The sequence below is a fragment of the Panicum virgatum genome, chromosome 2K, assembly GCF_016808335.1.
Source record: "Panicum virgatum strain AP13 chromosome 2K, P.virgatum_v5, whole genome shotgun sequence".
Classification (NCBI taxonomy): domain Eukaryota; kingdom Viridiplantae; phylum Streptophyta; class Magnoliopsida; order Poales; family Poaceae; genus Panicum; species Panicum virgatum.
Window position 1 is genome coordinate 46,121,487 of NC_053137.1, and position 18,906 is coordinate 46,140,392.

General features: G+C 46.7%; 2 protein-coding genes across 2 annotated transcripts; both read right to left on the reverse strand.

The window, feature by feature from the left end:
- Nucleotides 1–288: 288 nt before the first annotated feature.
- On the reverse strand, nt 289–2,826 carry LOC120696064 (pectinesterase-like). The gene is made up of 2 exons (XM_039979223.1): nt 1,303–2,826; nt 289–1,192 (listed from the first exon to the last, which is right to left on the reverse strand). The coding sequence occupies exons 1-2, from the start codon at nt 2,489–2,491 to the stop codon at nt 492–494; spliced, it is 1,890 nt and encodes a 629-aa protein (XP_039835157.1). The 5' UTR covers nt 2,492–2,826; the 3' UTR covers nt 289–491.
- A 9,874-nt stretch (nt 2,827–12,700) lies between these two features.
- Nucleotides 12,701–14,553, reverse strand: LOC120695361. The gene is made up of 7 exons (XM_039978635.1): nt 14,508–14,553; nt 14,050–14,451; nt 13,721–13,977; nt 13,282–13,641; nt 12,978–13,173; nt 12,839–12,914; nt 12,701–12,728 (listed from the first exon to the last, which is right to left on the reverse strand). Exons 1-7 carry the CDS (start codon nt 14,551–14,553, stop codon nt 12,701–12,703), a joined length of 1,365 nt encoding a protein of 454 aa, XP_039834569.1.
- Nucleotides 14,554–18,906: the final 4,353 nt, after the last annotated feature.

The window sequence follows — 18,906 nt, forward strand, 5'->3', positions numbered from 1 at the left end:
GTCCGAAATTCGTGAATTCCGGGCAGAAACGTAACTACGCCTAATTTTTTAGCCCTGGATGCCCTGGATCAAACGAGACGACTGCAATGCACCGGCTGAACAAAGCCTCATTTTCAGCTAACTGATAGTGTTGTCAGCGAAATAGTACAGTAGTGTGACGCAAAAAAAAGAAGAAGAAGAAAACCCATGCAATATACACTGCTCTTGACCTTCCTCTGTCAAAGAATTTCGAAATCTGCTATACTGATGAGACGTAACCGTGGCAGGAAAAAGAAAAGAAACTTCATGTACAGGTACAAAACACATATAGCAGCAGCCAGTAGTAGTGACTGGACGTACATGCGACGGGCATCGCAGCAGCATCTCCACTCGTGTACAGTCAGTGATCGACCCACTCTTTGCCGACGAGAAGCACGGTCCGCCTCCTCCGATCCGATCCCCTGCCTGCATCGCACTCGCACGCGATCCCCGGCCGGGCGTCGCGTCCTTATTCATGTGAAGAGATCGTACTTGACCGGCGTTCCCGTGGGGTCGATCCATGGCTGCGCGTGCAGGAAGTTCTCGACGGTGAACTTGGTGGCGTCCGCCTTGCTGATCACCTTCTTGTATCCCGCCCAGTTGACGCGCCCCGCCGTGCTGGCGCCGGGCCCGGTGTTGCCGTACTCGGCGTACCAGAGCGTCTTGAGCCCGAAGTCGCCGTTCCACGGCATGTACCCGGCCTTGTCGATGAAGTCCGGGATCTCCGACTCCATGATGAGCGTGCGCGAGCACTCGCGCCACGGCCGGCCGAGGTAGTTGCGGATGGGCGGGCGGGCGGCGTCCCGGAGCGCCGTCTCGGCCTGGAACTCGCACTTCTGGAGCACGAAGCCGGTGGCCTCGCGGGCGTCGGCGCGGCCCTGCGCGGTGGCGATGTTCTGCTGGTTGTCCATGGGGCGGCGCAGGACGAGGATGCAGTTCTGGAACACGGCCGCCGCGTCGCCGAAGATGAAGTCCACCGTGCCGGAGATGACGCAGTTGCGGTAGAACTGCGCCTTGGAGTGCGCGTACAGCGTGTCCTGGAACGCGTCCATGCGGCAGTTGAGGAAGATGGACTTGTCCGACTGCACCAGCAGCGCCACCGCCTGGTGCTTCTCCGGGCCGGCCGTGTTCTGGAAGCCCATCCCAATCGCCATGAACCCGTCGCCCTGCGCGGCTGCCGATCATCGACGGCAGCAACAACAAGCAGCAGAATTATTACACGCATGACAGTAGTGGTAGTTGGATGATCAATAGTATGTAATCGGAGCTAGCTAGGTTCCTTACTGAAGGTTGCTGTCTTGAAGGTTGTGAGCCCGTCGACGAAGTTCTTCTTGCCGGTGACGATGGACTTCTTGGAGCCTTCGCCTAGCAGGGTCACGTTCACCATAGTCTTGGTGATGGTCACGTACTCCTCGTACACACCCTCCTTCACCTGGATCACGTATCTTCCGTCGTTGGATTTGGGCATGGCGTTGAGCGCCTCGTTGATGGTCTTGAACTTGCCGCTGCCGTCCTTGGCCACCACCACGTTGGGCGTCAGCGTGTTCTTGAAGCCGCCGCCCTTGAGCACCCTCCGGTCGTCGTCGGGCACCCACCCGGGGATGCCGTCCTTGTCGAGTGCCGCCGCCGCGCCCGCGCCTTCCTCCTCCTCGCCGAGCAACCGCCGCTTCGAGCCCTTGAGCGCGGAGAGGAGCGACGAGCCCTTCTCGATGAGCGCCAGGGCGTTGCTGGTCAGCTCCTTGCCGCTGGTGAACGAGTCCTTGACCTTCACCTTGAAGTCGTCGTCGGGGAAGCCGTCGATGCACGTCTCCATGTGCGCGATCACCGCGCTGAGCCAGATGCGCAGCTGGTAGCCCTCCTTGGAGAGGCCGTCCTTGGCGTCCACGCCCTTGACCGTGCGGTTCAGGTCGTCCTTGGCGTCGCCGAAGATCTCCTTGCAGTCGGCCACGGCGGCCTTCACGCGCGGGTCGTTGCTCAGGATCAGGTCCGCGCGGTCGAATGCCTGCTTGATCGCGTCGCCGATCACCTCCACGGCCGTCCGGACGATGTCCGTCGGCGACGTCGCGCTCGCGTTCGCGGCCTTGCCGATGCTCTGCTCGCACGCGTCCGTGTAGTCCGTCTGCGAGCACATGGCCTTGATGCTCTTGGACACGGCCTTGAGGTCCGCCGGCTTCGACTTCGACGACTCCGACTCCGACTCCGACTCCGAATCCGAATCCGAATCCGAGCTCGAACTACTACTCCCCCCGCCGCCGGACTTGCCTTTGGACGGCGACGATCCCTTAGAAGACTTTTTGCCCTCGCTGGACGACTTGCCGCTGTACGTAACGGCGAGGCTGCCCATGACGATGAGTAGGATGATGATGGTCACGGTCCCGACGGCGATCATGATGCGCCTGCGCTGCTGCCGCGCCTTCTCGGCCTTGCGGCGCTCGGTGAGCGGGCCGAAGTCGCCGAACGCCGACGACGACATGGTGCCGGCCGGAGCTGTATTTTCCTTACCTTTTTTTTATTTACGGCAAAAATTAATTTTTGTCTTTCACCGACCGCTTCCTCCTGGCTGTCGCTCTCTGCCTTCCATCACCCAAAGGCAGAGAGGATGGAGCAAGGGCGGGAGGCAATGGCCAGCCGTACGTGGGTTTATTTGGGGGCTGTGGATTCCGGGGAAAGAAGGGTGGTGGGGAGACGTTCTTGGAGGCTATGTTTGGGAATAACATATAACCATTCTGCACTGCCTATTTTTGAACTTATTAGGACAATGATGAAGCAGCAGGAAGAGGACTAGCTAGATCGAGGAGTCGACGTTGAGACGTACAGGCAGACCGAATTAGAAAGCTATAATCACTTGCTAACAACACGTGCGCGTAAACAAATAGTAGGTCCACATACCACTCACTACTGGAATCGTGATGTTTCCCAAGGGCCAGAACCCTAGGGACATACTTGAAAAAACATAAGGAAGTGGATTCTCTAGAAAATTTGGTAGGGAAACACTTGTAGGGATAGATTCGATGGGAAATGCCAAGTACCCTAGAGTTCCAAAATACCCTAGGAAAAACTTTTTCTAGAAAATTCTAAACCCTAGGGAATCTTTCCAGAAAAATGATGCTGGCTCCACCGCCGCCGCGTCCCTATGCACCACTTCAGGCTCCCGTTCTAGTGCCCAGCCGCCACCGCCGGCCCGCCCACACTTCACTGGAGCCTTGTGGACTTTGCCCGCTGGAGCCACGAGGTCCACGCCGCCACGTTGACTAGGCGAGCTCGGTCCCCCCCCCCCCCCCCCCCGCGCGTCTCGCTGCTGCCCTCCCACGCGCTGTCGAGTTGTTGCTTCGCCGTGCCGCGCTCCGCCCTGCCTCTGTAGATTTGTGGAGAGGGGAATTTCACAGTGCTTACAGTCACTTAAGAGTAAAGGACATAACTGTTTGTATGTAGAAAATAACACCGAGAAATGAATTTAATGTTTGTTCATAGTTCATGTGGTAGCAAAATAAGATCCTTTCAGTTAAATAGTTGGCCACTCCTAACATAGTAGCTTGCTATGGTAATGCCCAGTAAGAAATTGGAGATCACAGTTACCCGCTTGTTTTTATAGGACTAGTATTTGATCATTCCCCCCCTTAGGACGACTGTGTAAAGTGTAAACACTGATGGGCATGCTGCAACGCATGGTTATATCTTAAATGAACCATACTATGATGAGATAGATTCTGTTACCAGAGTTCTAGGTGCCCACTGGGGGGATAGATTTTTCTGCCAGCAATACATGTTAAACTTGTATGGATCTTAGTGTTAGCTTCTTATTTTTCTTTCTTTTGTTTTTTTTGCAATTTTCTGAAATGAGACCATAGTGCCATGTTTTCCATTTTTCATTCTGAATATTTTTGGTCAATAGGTAGTGTGTGTGTGTGTACTCAGATTTTTTACTTATGCTTTTTCTTTCTAGATATTTTTAAGATTTTTGCACTGTGTGAATGTTCCTATCTGTGATTTAAGAGCCCTAGCTATTGTTGTTTTTGAATCACTACATACACTTTCTCAATTACATATGACAGTGACCGGATATGACACTTTTATTGTTGTTTACCTTATTGTTTACTTGTAGTTTTTTGTATTGTCTCTATATGGGTTGAACAAGCTGTGACTTATGTATATTGTATCTAGTCCCCAAACTGTGCATAATAATGTTATAGAATGGGATTCATCAGGAATCAATATCATGAATGCTTCGCTTCTTTCCCTTTTAGTTGTGTGCTTGGACTCTTTATGAAGTTATTATTGTGAGGATATACTAGAGTGAATCCACGAGATGTATGATGGTAGTTGATATTGGGAGTCAAGGAACTGTAAAGTGACTACAACATTTTTAGTTTAAGGCCCTGTTTAGATCCGACCCCGTAAACCCCGTAAACGCAAAAAAATGTTACATCGAATATTTCGACACATGCATGGAGTACTAAATGAAGTCTATTTACAAAACTTTTTACATGGATGGGTTGTAAATCGCGAGGCGAATTTAATGAGCCTACTTAAGCCATGATTTGCAACGGTGATGCTACAGTAACCAGCCACTAATTATTGATTAATCATGGATTAATTAGCATCATTAGATTCGTCTCGCGATTTATAACCCATCTGTGCAAAAAGTTTTATAAATAGACTTCATTTAGTACTTCAAATTAGTAAGATTCCTTTGCAAAAATTTTTTACAACGGAACTAAACACGGCCTAAGTGGAGAGAAATCGACCTAAAAAAGATGATACAAGACAATTAATTAGTGGGCAAATGTGACCCCATTGAACCAGATCGCTGCTGGATACTCCATAGCTTAATCAGTCTTTTTATTGGCTGAGAAAATTTGAAACCAGAACAAAGGATTTGTTTGCATGTTAGATGTCAATCAGCAGTTCATGTATAATATAATTTGAAAAAATGCCCAAGCTTTGTGCTAACCTAATAGATTTGGGTGAATACTCTGCATTTGTCAAGGATTTTTTATTCTTATTTCTCAAAATCCTAGTAGAACAATTATTTGATTGTTTACTATCTGTTATCGAATTGCTCTCAAGATTCTGATGTAATTTTGCTGCAGTTAGAAGTGTTGCCGATTCGTACCAAGTAATTCAACAGCTTTCAGTTTTTTTACCTTTTTTGTGCATTGTAGCCTTTTAAAACTTACATGTATTGTGAGAGAGTGAGATGTGGAGTGTTAACTGCAGTATGATTTGGCCATTCCACTGTGTTGTCTTTTGCAAATGTTTTTTTCTTTCTTTTACTTCAATTTGTTTCCATCAATGGTGTCCTACCGGAGAATCTACAACCAAGAGCTAATGTAATTGAGAGAATAAGAGGATGTATTGTAGACTTTGCACCAGTTTTAAAGACAAGACATACCTATTATTGGATCAGTCATAGAATTACAATAGACTTTTAGCTGCTAGTAGAAAATCCTCCATATAGTTCTAGCTTCCAAAGTGATATTATGGATCTGCACATGAACCTAGCTGCCAGATAATCGATAAATTTACAACTCAAAACTTTATTAACTTCTAAGTGATTTTATATTGTTATTATATCTTTTGTTTTGTTGATATCAAGCAATTTTCTTATATCTACAGCAGTAATGAAGTGAGATTTTTTTTCATTTGTCTATATTGTAAACACCAGCACTGGTGAGCTGTCCTGCCATGGCACAATTGCTCTCCAATTGTCATGTGACACGAATTACCACTTATTCGTGTTTTTGTAAACTTTTATCAATTCTATATTGTTGATTGTCTTTCACTTGTTGAGTTGAGCAAGAATAGCATATTGTTTTTTTTATGGAGATAAATTGTGCATGGCAAGGAAGCTCGGGCAGTCCCAATGGAAGAAATCATAGTAGTTTCTACAGCATAGAATATTGTACCAAGAAACTACTCTTCCCAACCCATGATATCTATGGCAATATACATACACAGGGTAACTTAAATGCAGTACAAAAATTAGGTAGATCAACTGTGACAACTATTTTGTAGTAGCATGGCAAACAACACAGCAATATTTTTGTAGTTCAACTCAGGGACTCGGCCGGCAGTGTCGCTGCATGGCTCTGCACGGAAGCACCAACAGGAAGCCACACGGGAGCTCCGACGGGTGTCCACACGCATGCTAGACCACGGGAGCTCCGCCGACCAAGTTCGTCAGGTAGCCATGACCATCGATTGGTGACCACGAGTTCCGCTGAGCGAATCCATCAACAGCCCGTGAGCTCTTTCGATGCGAGTTCATCAGGCACCTGAGCTCCTTCTAGCAGCCGGGAGCTCCGTCGAGCAGCTGCGTGCGGGCATGCGGCCGGGCGTCGAGGCAGCTACTAAAGCTTCGCCGGGCGGCCGCAAGCTCCGCAGACAGACGCGCCACCGGACGGAAACGATGGAAACGGTGATGAGGGGCATCATCCTTCCTGCCGGTGTAGCGGAATCAAATCAGAGGGCCGGGCGAGCGTGCGCCGGTCGTGCCTCCCGCGCCGCCGCGATGCGCAAGCCGCGCCTCCGCGTCCAGGGCTCCAGGCCGCGCCTCCACCTCCACCTAGTCGCGCTCGTTGAAGGCCGTCGCCGCTAGCTGCAGCAAAGGCCGCACCATGTGCAGGCTCATCTCATCTGCGGCGCTAGCCACCGGCGCGAAGGCCGCGCCGCCTATACGGCGCTCACCGAGGAATCCAGCGTGCGGAGGCGGGAGGGAAAGCGCGCGTGCGAGTGCCCATCGGCGGCGGCGCACAGGATCCTCACGGAAGCCGCTGGACACTACTCGAGTCTCCCCAACGGGGTTTGCCTCGTTTGTTCATGCATCGGGGCGAGGGTGGACGTCGTTCCTTCCTCAAGAAATCGTTTCTTCGTTTTGCACTCTCTCTCTTCTTTAATTCCTATGCCACATCAGCAAAAGGCTGAGTTGTCAAGATAATTAATAAACTTAGAAACCACCATAAATATGCCATTGGGACTGCCCAAGCTGGCCTTGAGGTCTGTCTACCAAATTCTTTGTTTACTCTGTTCATCCTTGCATTTATTTTTTAGAGAGATATGCTTCTATGCTAAAGAATGAAACTTCAATTCCTGAAAGCTCTCTTTTGTTGCAGAGGTCCTTTCTTTGTTGAACTATAGTTACGGTCAATTACACTATGATAAAATACATATACTTAACTTTACTGTGATTATTTTACTGTATCTTTTGTTAAAAAGTAACCGCAAATTATTAATTGTATCTAGTTTATAGCTTATGTTTTTTTATAGTCAATTTATTAACATATAACCATGCTGCACTGCCTATTTTTGAACTTATTAGGACAATGATGATGAAGCATGATGAAGTGATCAGACATATATACAAACTGATGAAGTACTAGTAAGTTGTAACAAGCACTTATATGCCGACGCCGGTGGCTAGCTACTATTACCAGACACTCCAGGTCAATATACCACACAACAATCAGCTACTCTTCAATCCATTCAGCAACGTTAAGATCTCTCTGACTAGTCGTCGCACTGATTAACTACTTGAGCAGTTGAGCTTTCTTTGGTGAACAATCACTCAGGAGGGCAAGGCCCGAGCTTGGGCTGGTTGGAATTGTGCGTGCAGTTGGAGCGCCCCGCGCCCTTCCCTTCGGCCACCGCCGGAACGGACTCCGCGACGCGGCCGCGGTGGTGGCCATGCCCGTGCCCGCCGCCTGCCGCGGCGGTGGCGGCGCCGCGAGCCGAAGAAGCGACCTGCACAAGGATGATTATCGTCAGAAGCGTCAGAACCACCGCCTCATTCTTCCTCCTTCCTGCTTCCATTTCCTCTCTCGAGCGGCGCGTTACGAGGTATGTGAGAAGTGAGAACTCCACCCCAGGCCATTTGATTTTACAGGCGTGTATAGTGCAGGGTTGCCGTACGTGTGGTGAATTGCGGGGAACTTACGATCGAGCTCACCGAGGAAGGCGCAGTTCGCAGGGCTCCCGAGAGAAATCACCGCACGGGCGGATCTATGCTGCAGTCTGACGCAGGGAGATGAGCTTTCTTTCTTGTCTTTCGGCAAAGAAGAAGAAAACTGAGCAACCAGCAGTGAGCAATCTTGACTTTAGTCCGGGACGACGGCGCGGCAACAGCAACAGCTCTTTTTTTTCAAAAATTTAGATTAGATAGGAAACTGCTAGTCTGTTGATGAACTATGTTGTTTGAATGGTAATAATTTGATTAATATAATATATATTTTGCACTGGGTTTCAAGCAAAGCTGCAAGGAGTGGAATCACGTCACGAAGTTTCGTGCGCGCGTGCGGCCAGGAGGATCTTACAATGCGGGTGAGTGTGCGCTAATGTCAAAATGAGGGATTCGTCTCCTGCGCGGCACAAAAGGTGGTGCACCTTATCTCTGCATCTCTAGCCGTCCCCTATTCCCCAATAAACTCCTAGTATTAGGAAAAAAGTGTGCTCCACCAGTTCCTCAATATATTTTTTTTCCAAATAACTATTGAGTTATCCCAATATTTCACTCCAACTTCCTTCAAATAAAGAGAGGGTTCATACTTTACCAATCTGCTAATGTTACTGGGACAAATATTGAGAGACTGCAAAAGCAACTCCCCAATAATCCTAAAACTGGTATTGGGACATCTCCCGATATCAGTTATTGAGACTGCTAGAGGTGCTCTAAGCTCGTTGCTTGCATGCACCCGATCGATCGTGTTTTCGAGCTTTTTAACGGCATTTATTTCGGTAGCGTTCCATAGCGAAGTTGTTCCTGGAGTTTGATCGATCAGATTCTTCAAGTGATTCTTTTTGAACATCAAACGCTTACTCTCTTCAGATATACTCCCTCCATCCCAAAAAAAAGCTATTCTGGAATTCAAAATTTATGTTAAAAACAAGTCACTTTACCCTATTTAGAAAGTATATGTGCATGTAAGAATTAATTACTGCCAAGTATGGGTAATAAATAAGGGCAAATATAATCATTTTCCTAAAATTTTGTGATTTATATTTTGGGACCGAGGGAGTATGTCCGAACCATTTTTGAATATTCAGATATATGCCTCATGCCTGTAGGAAGTAGAAACGTACTCCGCTCGGTGTATCCTTAAAAATGTTGGTGCTTATCTCTATACCCCTAAAAAGTTCAATCATACGTGTATATCCTCGCGCGAACTTTTTGTTTCCTCGCGCGAACTTTTTGTTTACCCTTATACCATTCTGTCCACATGATGTTAGTATCTAACGGTTAAGTTGTCTTGACAGATGGGATGTCCAAGAAAAATGTCTATGTTGCCCTCAGGCCGGATAAGGCCCTCACGCCCAGCACTCTCATCACTCCCCCCCCCCCCCCCCCCCCCCCGATCCAGGCCGCCGCGCGCTGGCAGCTGCGGCAAGATCGCCGGGGAGGGGCCGCCGCTCGGCCAGGGCGCGCCCGGGCAGGGCACGGCCGGAGGCAGGCTGGGGGCAGGGCGTGGCTGGGGGCAGGGCCGTCCTCTGCGGTCCTGACCTCCGCCTCCGACGCCTCGGCGCCCTCGACTTCCCCCTCGGCATCGTTGTCATCGTCCTCCGGCTCCCCGGGGCTCTCCTTCTCCTTCCCGTCCTTCTCGCCGGTGTCCTCGCCATTCCACCATCAGTCCCTCTCCCCGCTGTGCGCCTCCGCGATGCCCTTCTCCTGGGAGCACCACCCGAGCATCTCCAAGACACATGCGTGCTAGGTGGTGGCGCTGCCACAGTGCCACTGCCCCTCTAGCCCTCCCTGCTCCAGCAAGGTCGGTGCCGTTGACGGCCCCTTCCCCGCCGCGGACGGCTACCTCGTCATCCCCGATGACGCGAAGAAGCCGAGGCGGCCCGGCGGCACCGGTAGTGGCGGCCGCCGATGCTGGTCGCTACCCTGACCGACTGGCTGGACGTGCTGAACCTCTACCGGTCGTGCACGCGCTCCCGCGACTGCCTCGCCGGCGCTCCCCTGGCACGCCGCCCCCGCTCCCTAGTGAAGGCTATGTGACTCGCGAACGTCCGACCGGTTCTCCTCTGTTCCCTCTCTGTCTACCACCTCCTCATAGAAGGGTAAAATTATCATTTTCCAAGTCCGTTAAACACCGTTAGTGTCCCTTCAATCAAAAAAGACACAGGGATAAAGAAAAGTTTGCGCGAGAATACAGGTGCGACTGAATCTTTTAGGTGCATGGAGGTAAGCACCAACTTTTATAAGAATGTATACAGGTAAAAGACTCCCACTCTGTCTGCCAATGATGCTGCTGTTAGATCCTCCTCAAATATTAAGAGTCACACGTATGAGTAGCAATTAAATCATCGCACAAGGCCCAATAACTATCTAACAAATTTTTTGTATTGCTGGAACAATCAAAAAATTGTTTCGAAACAAAAATAGTTCCGAAACAAATTGGACTGAATTATATATGTTTTTTTTTGAGATTACACAGTACACTAAGACACTCACACCCATATGAACACACGTACGCAAACTCTACTTCTATGAGCATCTTCGAAGACTGAGCCGGCAAATTCTCGAGATTGACGAAGTCACCACAGGCGGCTTGCTGTCGACGGGAATGTTGCCTACCACTGAATGCACAACGCCGTTAAATTACAGAATATTTGCTTTCATAGGTAGTCGAATTCTGGACATCAGGTGCTACCGAGACTCTTGTAACCACTAGGTTACGGGCCCTTTCGCGGACTGAATTACATATGTGAGCTGGTTTGTTAGAGACCCAAAACATAAAATCTGAAGTGAGCGTGACAAGTCTGCTTCAACATTGAAACACAGCACTACCAGATTTTCAATCCGTCTCCTCGTACTAAGAGGCTCAGCCAAATTGACCGAGGAGACTAGAAAGAAGAAGGAATAAAAAAGAGCAGCTCGCCGTGGCCTTCTTAAGATAAGGCCCAGCCCATCCGCTCCAGCAGCCGAGCGGATGGAACCAATGCGGGCGCTTTTTCTTGCAACGCCGCCGTCGCCGACGCCCGACCAAGGAAAAACTTACCGGCGGTAAGTCATTTACCGGACCTCACCGGTAACAGAAAAATACCGAAAACTGCAGGTTTACCGGATTTACCGGTCGATAAACCAATTCAAATTTGAAACCACTGAATTTCGTATTTTTCGACCGGTTTCCGTTGTAATTTCGGTGGAATAGGCTGCATAATTACCGAAAAATGTTGACCACGGTAGAAAAACAACAAATTGTGTTAAGAGAAGTGTAATATTTTCAGAGAATTATATCTAATTCTTATATATAATAGTTCAATATGCATAATGATTTTCTTACAAAGCAAATATTAATAGAATTGACGTAAAACATATGTATATCAATACAAACCACAATCCAAATGCAATAAAATATAGGTTCAACTTGTTAACACAATTTATAGGTTCATCAATACAAACCACAATCCAAATGCAATAAAATATAGGTTCAACTTGTTAACACAATTTATAGGTTCAAATAAAATATAGGTTCAAATAATACAAGTCTCAAATAGTTAACACATAATATACTCTAAAATTTTTATTTCGGTGTTTTCCCATAGGAAAACCTTACGACCGACCGGAAATTGTTGATGACTCCCATTGTAACGTCAAATCCTATAAAAAGGAATAAATAAAATGGGTGAGAAGATGTAAAAGAAATGAATGCAAGTGAGAAAATAAGATGTGTTACCTACATACTTAGGTACTCATTCGGAGGGATCTTGCTCTGGGGGATATTCCTGATAGTACATGTGAGGATTTCCATATGGGAGGTATCCTTGATAGTACATATGAGGATATCCATATAGAGGACGCGGAGGGACAACCATCGGATGTGGTTGTGGTGGCCACACAAAGGAGGGTGCCGACGGGTAGCTGTAGGTGGAACTAACAGAGGTAGAGCTACCATCATCCTCACCGTCGTACGGGTCTAATGGACGAGTATTGCTTCTTGTGCGACGTTGAGAGCTGGGTGCTCCATGATCTTGATCTTGTGTGGCATGGGTGAAGGCAGTCTCTCCCGTAAATCTCATAGCACCAGTTGGAGCACCACTAGTAGAAGCACCACCACGATCATCCCCATCATCATCGTCATTGTCATCACCACCCTCATTGCCATCATCATCATCATCGTCATCGTCGTCGTCATCATCACCACCACTACCACCATGTGCATCATCACTAGGCTCTGGTGTGGTATCGTCAGTGCCAATGCTTTCCTCCTCAACGTCACCCTTTCTTTGTTTTTTTCGTTTAGACTGATTTGGAGGAATTTTGGTCTTTCTTCTCCCTAGGTGGGTGTCACCAATATTCTCTCTGGCCCAATCATCAACATTTACTGGCTCACCCACCCTACGTGCGAGGTCAGTCAAGATCTGAGCAGGCACAGGAGGGTCGGCAAAATCAGAATCTTCATCTAAGGTTGGTGCTCTATTTGATCTACCATGCTGCATCCATTCTTCAATTGGCCTGGTCTGCCGATACAATGAGAGATCCATGAAGCTAGTAGCAGGATCGAATTCACTTGCCTCAACCGTAGCTGTTGCACGCTGAATACGAAGCCGAAGGTTGTAGTGCACATATACCAAATTATGGAGCTTCATGCTGCTTAACCTGTTGCGAAGCTTTGTGTGAATAAAGGCAAAGGAACTCCAATTCCTTTCACATCCACTTGATGATGCGCATTGAGAGAGTAGTCGCTTAGCTGCTATCTGAAGATGTGGTGTTTCTGAACCAAACATAGCCCACCAACTAGCTGGAGAAGTGCCTCTATCTTTTGCCATCCTCGCAGCAAGGTCAGATGAGAATTCTCCAAGTTTTCGACGAAAGAGCTCATACTCTTGTAGTGCACGTGCTGCTCTGTCGATGTCAAAAAGTTTCTCCAGCCCTTTCCGAAGGTCTCCAAAGACATTTTCTGATATTCCAAACGCATAACAAGCATATGGGTGTACGGCACAAGCAGTGTGCGCATACGTACCTTCGAACACACTAGCCAACCTTCTGTCAACAATTTCCATGATCCTGTCACACCTTGCCATATCTGAATGGAACCGGGTATGATATGTACGCTTGAGGCTGCCGTACTCCATAAGAACTTCACCCAAAGTTGGAGTCTTGTCTTGATCAGCAAATCGCAAAAAAGAATAGAGAGGCTCCACATCATTAATAGCATACTGCATGTTTGCCCACCACTAAACAGAGGTCATGCATTCGAATGCATACTTGCCTGCTTCAGTCTTGTAGTGGCGTGATGATCTATATTCAGTTGACATCATCCATACCATAAATTGATCTTTCTTCTTCATAAAACTCTCCAGAAACATATAGTTAGTGCCAAATCTTGTTGCATTCCATTTAACTAGCTCCCCACCAGTGGCACTCTTAAACATGGAGTGCACACTATTAGAATTGTATAACCATTGACAAATATATTCGGCACTCTGAATCATGGCCTTGTGATCATCCCACTTTCCAATATCTTTGAGAATGAGGTTGATCGTGTGGGCAAGGCATGGCTGCCACACAATGTGAGAGTACTCCTCTGCCAACAGCTTGCAAGCCTTCTTAAAGTTGTTGCCATTATCAGTGACTATCTGAATCACATCTTCTGGCCCTATATCGTTCAGAACAATTGTTATCTCCTGCAAGTTGTTGAAATCCATTAGAAAACTACAAATTCTTACAAATGTCATGATCCATTAGAAAAATACAAATGATTACCTTAAGTATGAGCTGATGATCTTGTATTTTTCCAGTTACATCAATAGACTTCCAGAAGTACATCATTCCATTGCAATATACCAAGAAGTTGATTACGCTATTGCGAGAAATACCGGTCCATGAATCACATATGATAGTGGCACCATACTCAGGGAACTCTTGCTTCCACTTGTTGATCTCCTTCTTTATCTCCTCCACGTTCTCTGAAAGATATTTTCCATCAATGTCCCTCCCAGTTGGGATCGTGACCCCAGTACCTGCATGCAATAATCACATATGATCCGGGATGTACAATACAAATTGGCATGCAATAATAAATGATTATTTACCTTGTTTCTGTGTCTCTATGATGGCCGCCCTAAAGTAAGGGTCATCTACCTTCCGTCCAGGAATACCAACGGAGTGGCAAGCCTTTGACCACGCCCTACCCAGCAACTCTCTCGCAGTCCTCCCCTTAGACGTCCAAGGCCCCGTATCAATCCTCTGCTGCCTCGGTCCGAAAGCAGTAGCAAGGTTATAGTCCCTTGCCTGCTCGGGGATATGTGACCGACTCCTAGAAAACATCCTCCCAATTGGTCTAGAGCCACCACCTGGATCCCGTGCCTGGCCTGATCCAGAACCACCACCCCTCTCATACCTTGGACCAGCCCTTTGCCTAAACTCATACTCTTTCCGTGAATGTCTCAAAGCTTGCTGCAACTCATCATCCTGCTCTTCTTCTTCTTCCTCACCTTCCAAGCAAGGAAAAAAATTTCGAACGGTAAATCCGGTTTACCGGAAAATTTACCGTTACCGGTGATGTCCGAGAAACGAATTTCGGTGTGATTTCGCATTTACCGGTTTAAAATTTGAAAAATTCAAAAAAAATTATATAAAATAGGATAAAAAACTAGACATTTTTATGAGCATTCAAAAAAAATTATATAAAATAGGATAAAAAACTAGACATTTTTATGAGCATTTTGGACTAATATTTTTTGTTGAAATGTAACTTCATATGTTGTGTAAAAAAAAAGAAACTGAGCTTTTACTGTTGAACCACTCACCTTATCCATTCGCACGCCCCGAGCAGCCGTCCACCCTCCCCATTTCTCCTCCTCCAGTCCTCCCACACCCGAGCTGCTCCCTCCTTGTCTCCCGGCGATTTCCGACCGGATCCCACCGGTTTCCGCGCTCGTGGAGGCGGTTTCCGACCGGCAGAAGAGGTTTCCGGGCGGGCGCGGGCGCCGGTGCCGCTGCCGGCCGCTCCAGCCATTTCCCGAGCGGAAACCGGGGTGTGGGAGCGGCCGGTGCCTCTCGGGAAATGGCGGGAGCGGCGGGCACCGGCACCGGCGCCCGCGCCTGCCCGGAAACCTCTTCTGCCGGTCGGAAACCGCCTCCACGAGCGCGGAAACCGGTGGGATCCGGTCGGAAATCGCCGGGAGACAAGGAGGGAGCAGCTCGGGTGTGGGAGGACTGGAGGAGAAATGGGGTGGGTGGACGGCTGCTCGGGGGGTGCGAATGGATAAGGTGAGTGGTTCAACAGTAAAAGCTCAGTTTTTTTTTACACAACATATGAGGTTACATTTCAACAAAAAATATTAGTCCAAAATGCTCATAAAAATGTCTAGTTTTTTATCAGATTTTTATCCTATTTTATATAATTTTTTTGAATTTTTCAAATTTAAAACCGGTAAATACGAAATCACACCGAAATTCGTTTCTCGGACATCACCAGTAACGATAAATTTTCCGGTAGACCGGATTTACCGTTCGAAATTTTTTTCCTTGCGCCCGACGGACGGCACGGCGCCACGGCAGTGCGGGAGGGTTTGTTTATTAGGACTAGGAGAGCCATCACTCCCTGAGCTGGCGCCGGCCGGCAGGCAGGCAGAGAGCAGAATATCTATCCTTTCTCGTTCCGACTTCCGAGGCTACCTACCTTGGCTGGCAGCATGGCCACTGCTCTGAGAGGGTGTTTAGAAATAGAGACTTCAAAAAAGTCATAGAAACTTTTTAGTATTTAGAAGTATTAAATAAATATTAATTATAAAACTAACTGCAGAACCCTGGGGCTAAACTGCGAGACGAATCTAATGAGGTATCTTAATATATGATTAGCGAATGGTTACTGTAGCATCACTGTAGCAAATTATGAATTAATTAGGCTCATTAGATTCGTCTCGCGAAAAAGCACTCAGCTGTCAAAAAACATTTATAAACAGATTTTATTTAATACTATAAAATAGTAAGATTCCTTTTGATGTGATAGGGACTTCTGAAAAAAGTCCTGGAGCCAAACAAGGCCTGAGCCTCTGACTCGCACTTGCACACACTTGCACTCGACCCATGCATCAGCGAGCCGGCCTGCTTGGAGCCTGCACGCTGCGGCTGCCGCGGCCACCCTGGCCTTTTGTGTTCCAATTGTAGCACTAGTGAATAGTAATAAACTTTGACTACTAATTATGGTGTCAAACAAAATCAGTTTACAAAACCAACTTCAGAATCCCCGTGCTAGTGACCCTGAAGAATTTAATGAGGCCTTTAGCCGCACGATTAGAGAATGATTACTGTAGCATCACTGTATCTAATTATCAATTAATTACCGTCATTAGATTCGTCGCGAAAAATTACACTCATCCCTAAAAAAATTTTGTAAATAGATTTAATTTAGTGCTTCATGCATGCGAGATTTTTTTTTGACATACGTGCGTGCTAGATTCCTAGCTCATCCAAACAAGGCCAGGCTGGCCGGGACGAAGGGTGAATTTGGCGTGGCGCGTTCACAATCACAGCCCACACGTCGGTTGGCAGGCCCCGACGCTCACAAGTCACAAAGATCTTCTCAACTCACGGTCTCTCGGACATGCATTATTAAATTTGATTGGACGAGCAAGTCCGGCAACTACCTTCAGCTACAGTAGGATGCCGCTACCCCCCAGCAGCAACAGGGGGCAGCAGCTAGCGAGACCTCTGCCCCGATAGTCGCAGGCCACGCTGTTTGGTTCCTCCTACGAGCCTAGCGCATGTTTTTTAAGAGAAGAATTTCACATGCATAAAGTACTAAAGGAAGTCTATTTGTGAAATCTATTTAGGGTTGAGTGTAACTTTTCGCGATGAATTTAATGACGGTAATTAATCGATGATTGGTTACAGTAATGCTACAGTAACTATCCTCTAATCGCGCGGTCAAAGATCTCATTAGATTTTTCAGGGTTTCTATCGCAGTGGTTCTGAAGTTAATTTTGTAAACCGATTTTTTTTGACACTGTAATTAGCAGTCAAAATTTTACTATTTCTAACACAGGAACAAACCAAACAGGGCCAGCCTGACAGCGCGTCCTAATCCGAGTCGCCATCGGTGTAGTAATTAAACTTGCTCCTTCCATTCCTGACATATCGTGTCAATCGTTGGGTGCGTCTGGAATGATCTGAGCTCTGTGGTTCATCATCCTCGTTCACTTTCAGCCAGAGCTCATGATCGAGCGGATCAAATTAATCCGTGATTGCAATGAAAATGGGGGTGGCCTCGATAAAAAAAAAAGATCAATCCGTGATGGTTCATTTGTAACTAAACGAACGAATACTAATTGCTGCCGCCCTCATTAGGTATCTAGCTACTGCTGGCGCTACCGCCTTGCATTGAGCCCCTACTATGTACTCAAAGATGGCAGTACGTCGACCGAGCAGCGAGCACATCCAGCTTTTGCCTTGACGCCTAACTTCCTTTTGTTCACCAGTGTGCGGGCGGCACCGTACACATGTCAGTAGGACAACGGCCGGTGTCCAGCTTTTCGATGATGATGGCCCGAACGGAAAAGCTTTTGATATACATTATGAAAACTGGATAATATATATGAAAATTTATGAGGTTATTTGATATTATTTTATAATGACATAAGTGAGTAATTAACAGTTGCATGTCTTGACACCAATGTAGATGTGGCCATGTGGGCAGAGTACAATGACATCTTGAGCTCGTCGCAACTTTAGGTGCGTGTACACTCACTTTTGATGCATCAACTACAGAGCTGGTCATCAGTGGTTTGACCTGCACTTGAGTGTCGATTTTTGCAGGCATGGGTGGATTGGGTTAATTTGCAAAGCCCCACATAGATTATGTCAGCAAGCATCCATCCCAGTGCATCGGAGTTTCAATTTTTCTCCTACCATGCTTGAATCTCCATTTATGGATGTAAAATCCATTGCCACACTTTGGTTTGCACTTTCTGGGGCTCTAAGCCTTTGATTTTGTGCAATGTGTGCATCTCGATTCCATGGTCATTCAGTTTGAGCGAGTAAGCATGAGTCAGCAGGGGCTTTATTTCGATCACTACTACTCTATATTTCTATCGATGCAGTGGGTGCCTCCAGGGGCAGAGCTAGAGAAGAATAGAGGGGGTGCAACACTTCATAGTGTATCAATGATATTCAAGAAAATATGGTGAAAAATTAGAGGTGATAAGCGATTATGGATTTTTTTTCTAGATGCGGCCGTATCCAGAACTCACAGCATAGCTCTGCCCCTAGGCGTGTTGATGGATTCTTTTGCCGTGTTTTATTTTGCACCGTCGAAACTTTCAATTCCTATCATGTCTTATTGAAGAAATAGAAATAGACATGTTGTCATTAAAAAAAATTAGATCCTAGAGTTATAACTCTTGTTACATGTAGATTTTTTCTACACGTTCATATGGAAAGAAATTAAATTATAAAGTGATATATCTTGTCACAGGAAAATTCTCCATGCTGCTAATTTTATTTTTTTAATTACAAATCTTTATTTATAAGTTGTATTTCATTTGGACTCTTTAGGCTAGTCTAGAGCTTTAGATCTTTAAAATCTAATGGTGCATATTCTTCCTTTTTTTGTGCTAAATGATTGACGACTTCCAAATTCAGTCCCTGGCCAAGTTGTTTGAGCAAGAGAACTCTCTAAATACTTGTGATTCAGTTAACGATTCCTTGGCCAAGTTCTTTGAGCGATCTGACTGATTGATGACCTCCAAATTCAGTCACTGGCCAAGTTGTTTGAGAGAGAGAACTCTCCAAATACTTGTGATTCAGTTAACTACTCCTTGACCAAGATCTTTGAGTGATCTGATGGGAGGGAGAAATTCTTTCGGATAAAAAAATCTGTGCAAGAGAAATTAATTATAACAAATATATTTATGTTTTATCTATATATTGAGCACGAGAATATATGT

Coding starts and splice junctions, on each gene's coding strand:
- LOC120695361 (XM_039978635.1), bottom strand. CDS start 14,553: ATGCGAAATCACACCGAAATTCGTTTCTCGGACATCACCGGTAACG. Junction 13,642..13,720: donor ATCATCAGCTCATACTTAAG/GTAATCATTTGT, acceptor AACAACTTGCAG/GAGATAACAATTGTTCTGAA. Junction 12,729..12,838: donor GCAGCACGTGCACTACAAGA/GTATGAGCTCTT, acceptor TGTTTGGTTCAG/AAACACCACATCTTCAGATA.
- LOC120696064 (XM_039979223.1), bottom strand. CDS start 2,491: ATGTCGTCGTCGGCGTTCGGCGACTTCGGCCCGCTCACCGAGCGCCGC. Junction 1,193..1,302: donor CTTCAAGACAGCAACCTTCA/GTAAGGAACCTA, acceptor GATGATCGGCAG/CCGCGCAGGGCGACGGGTTC.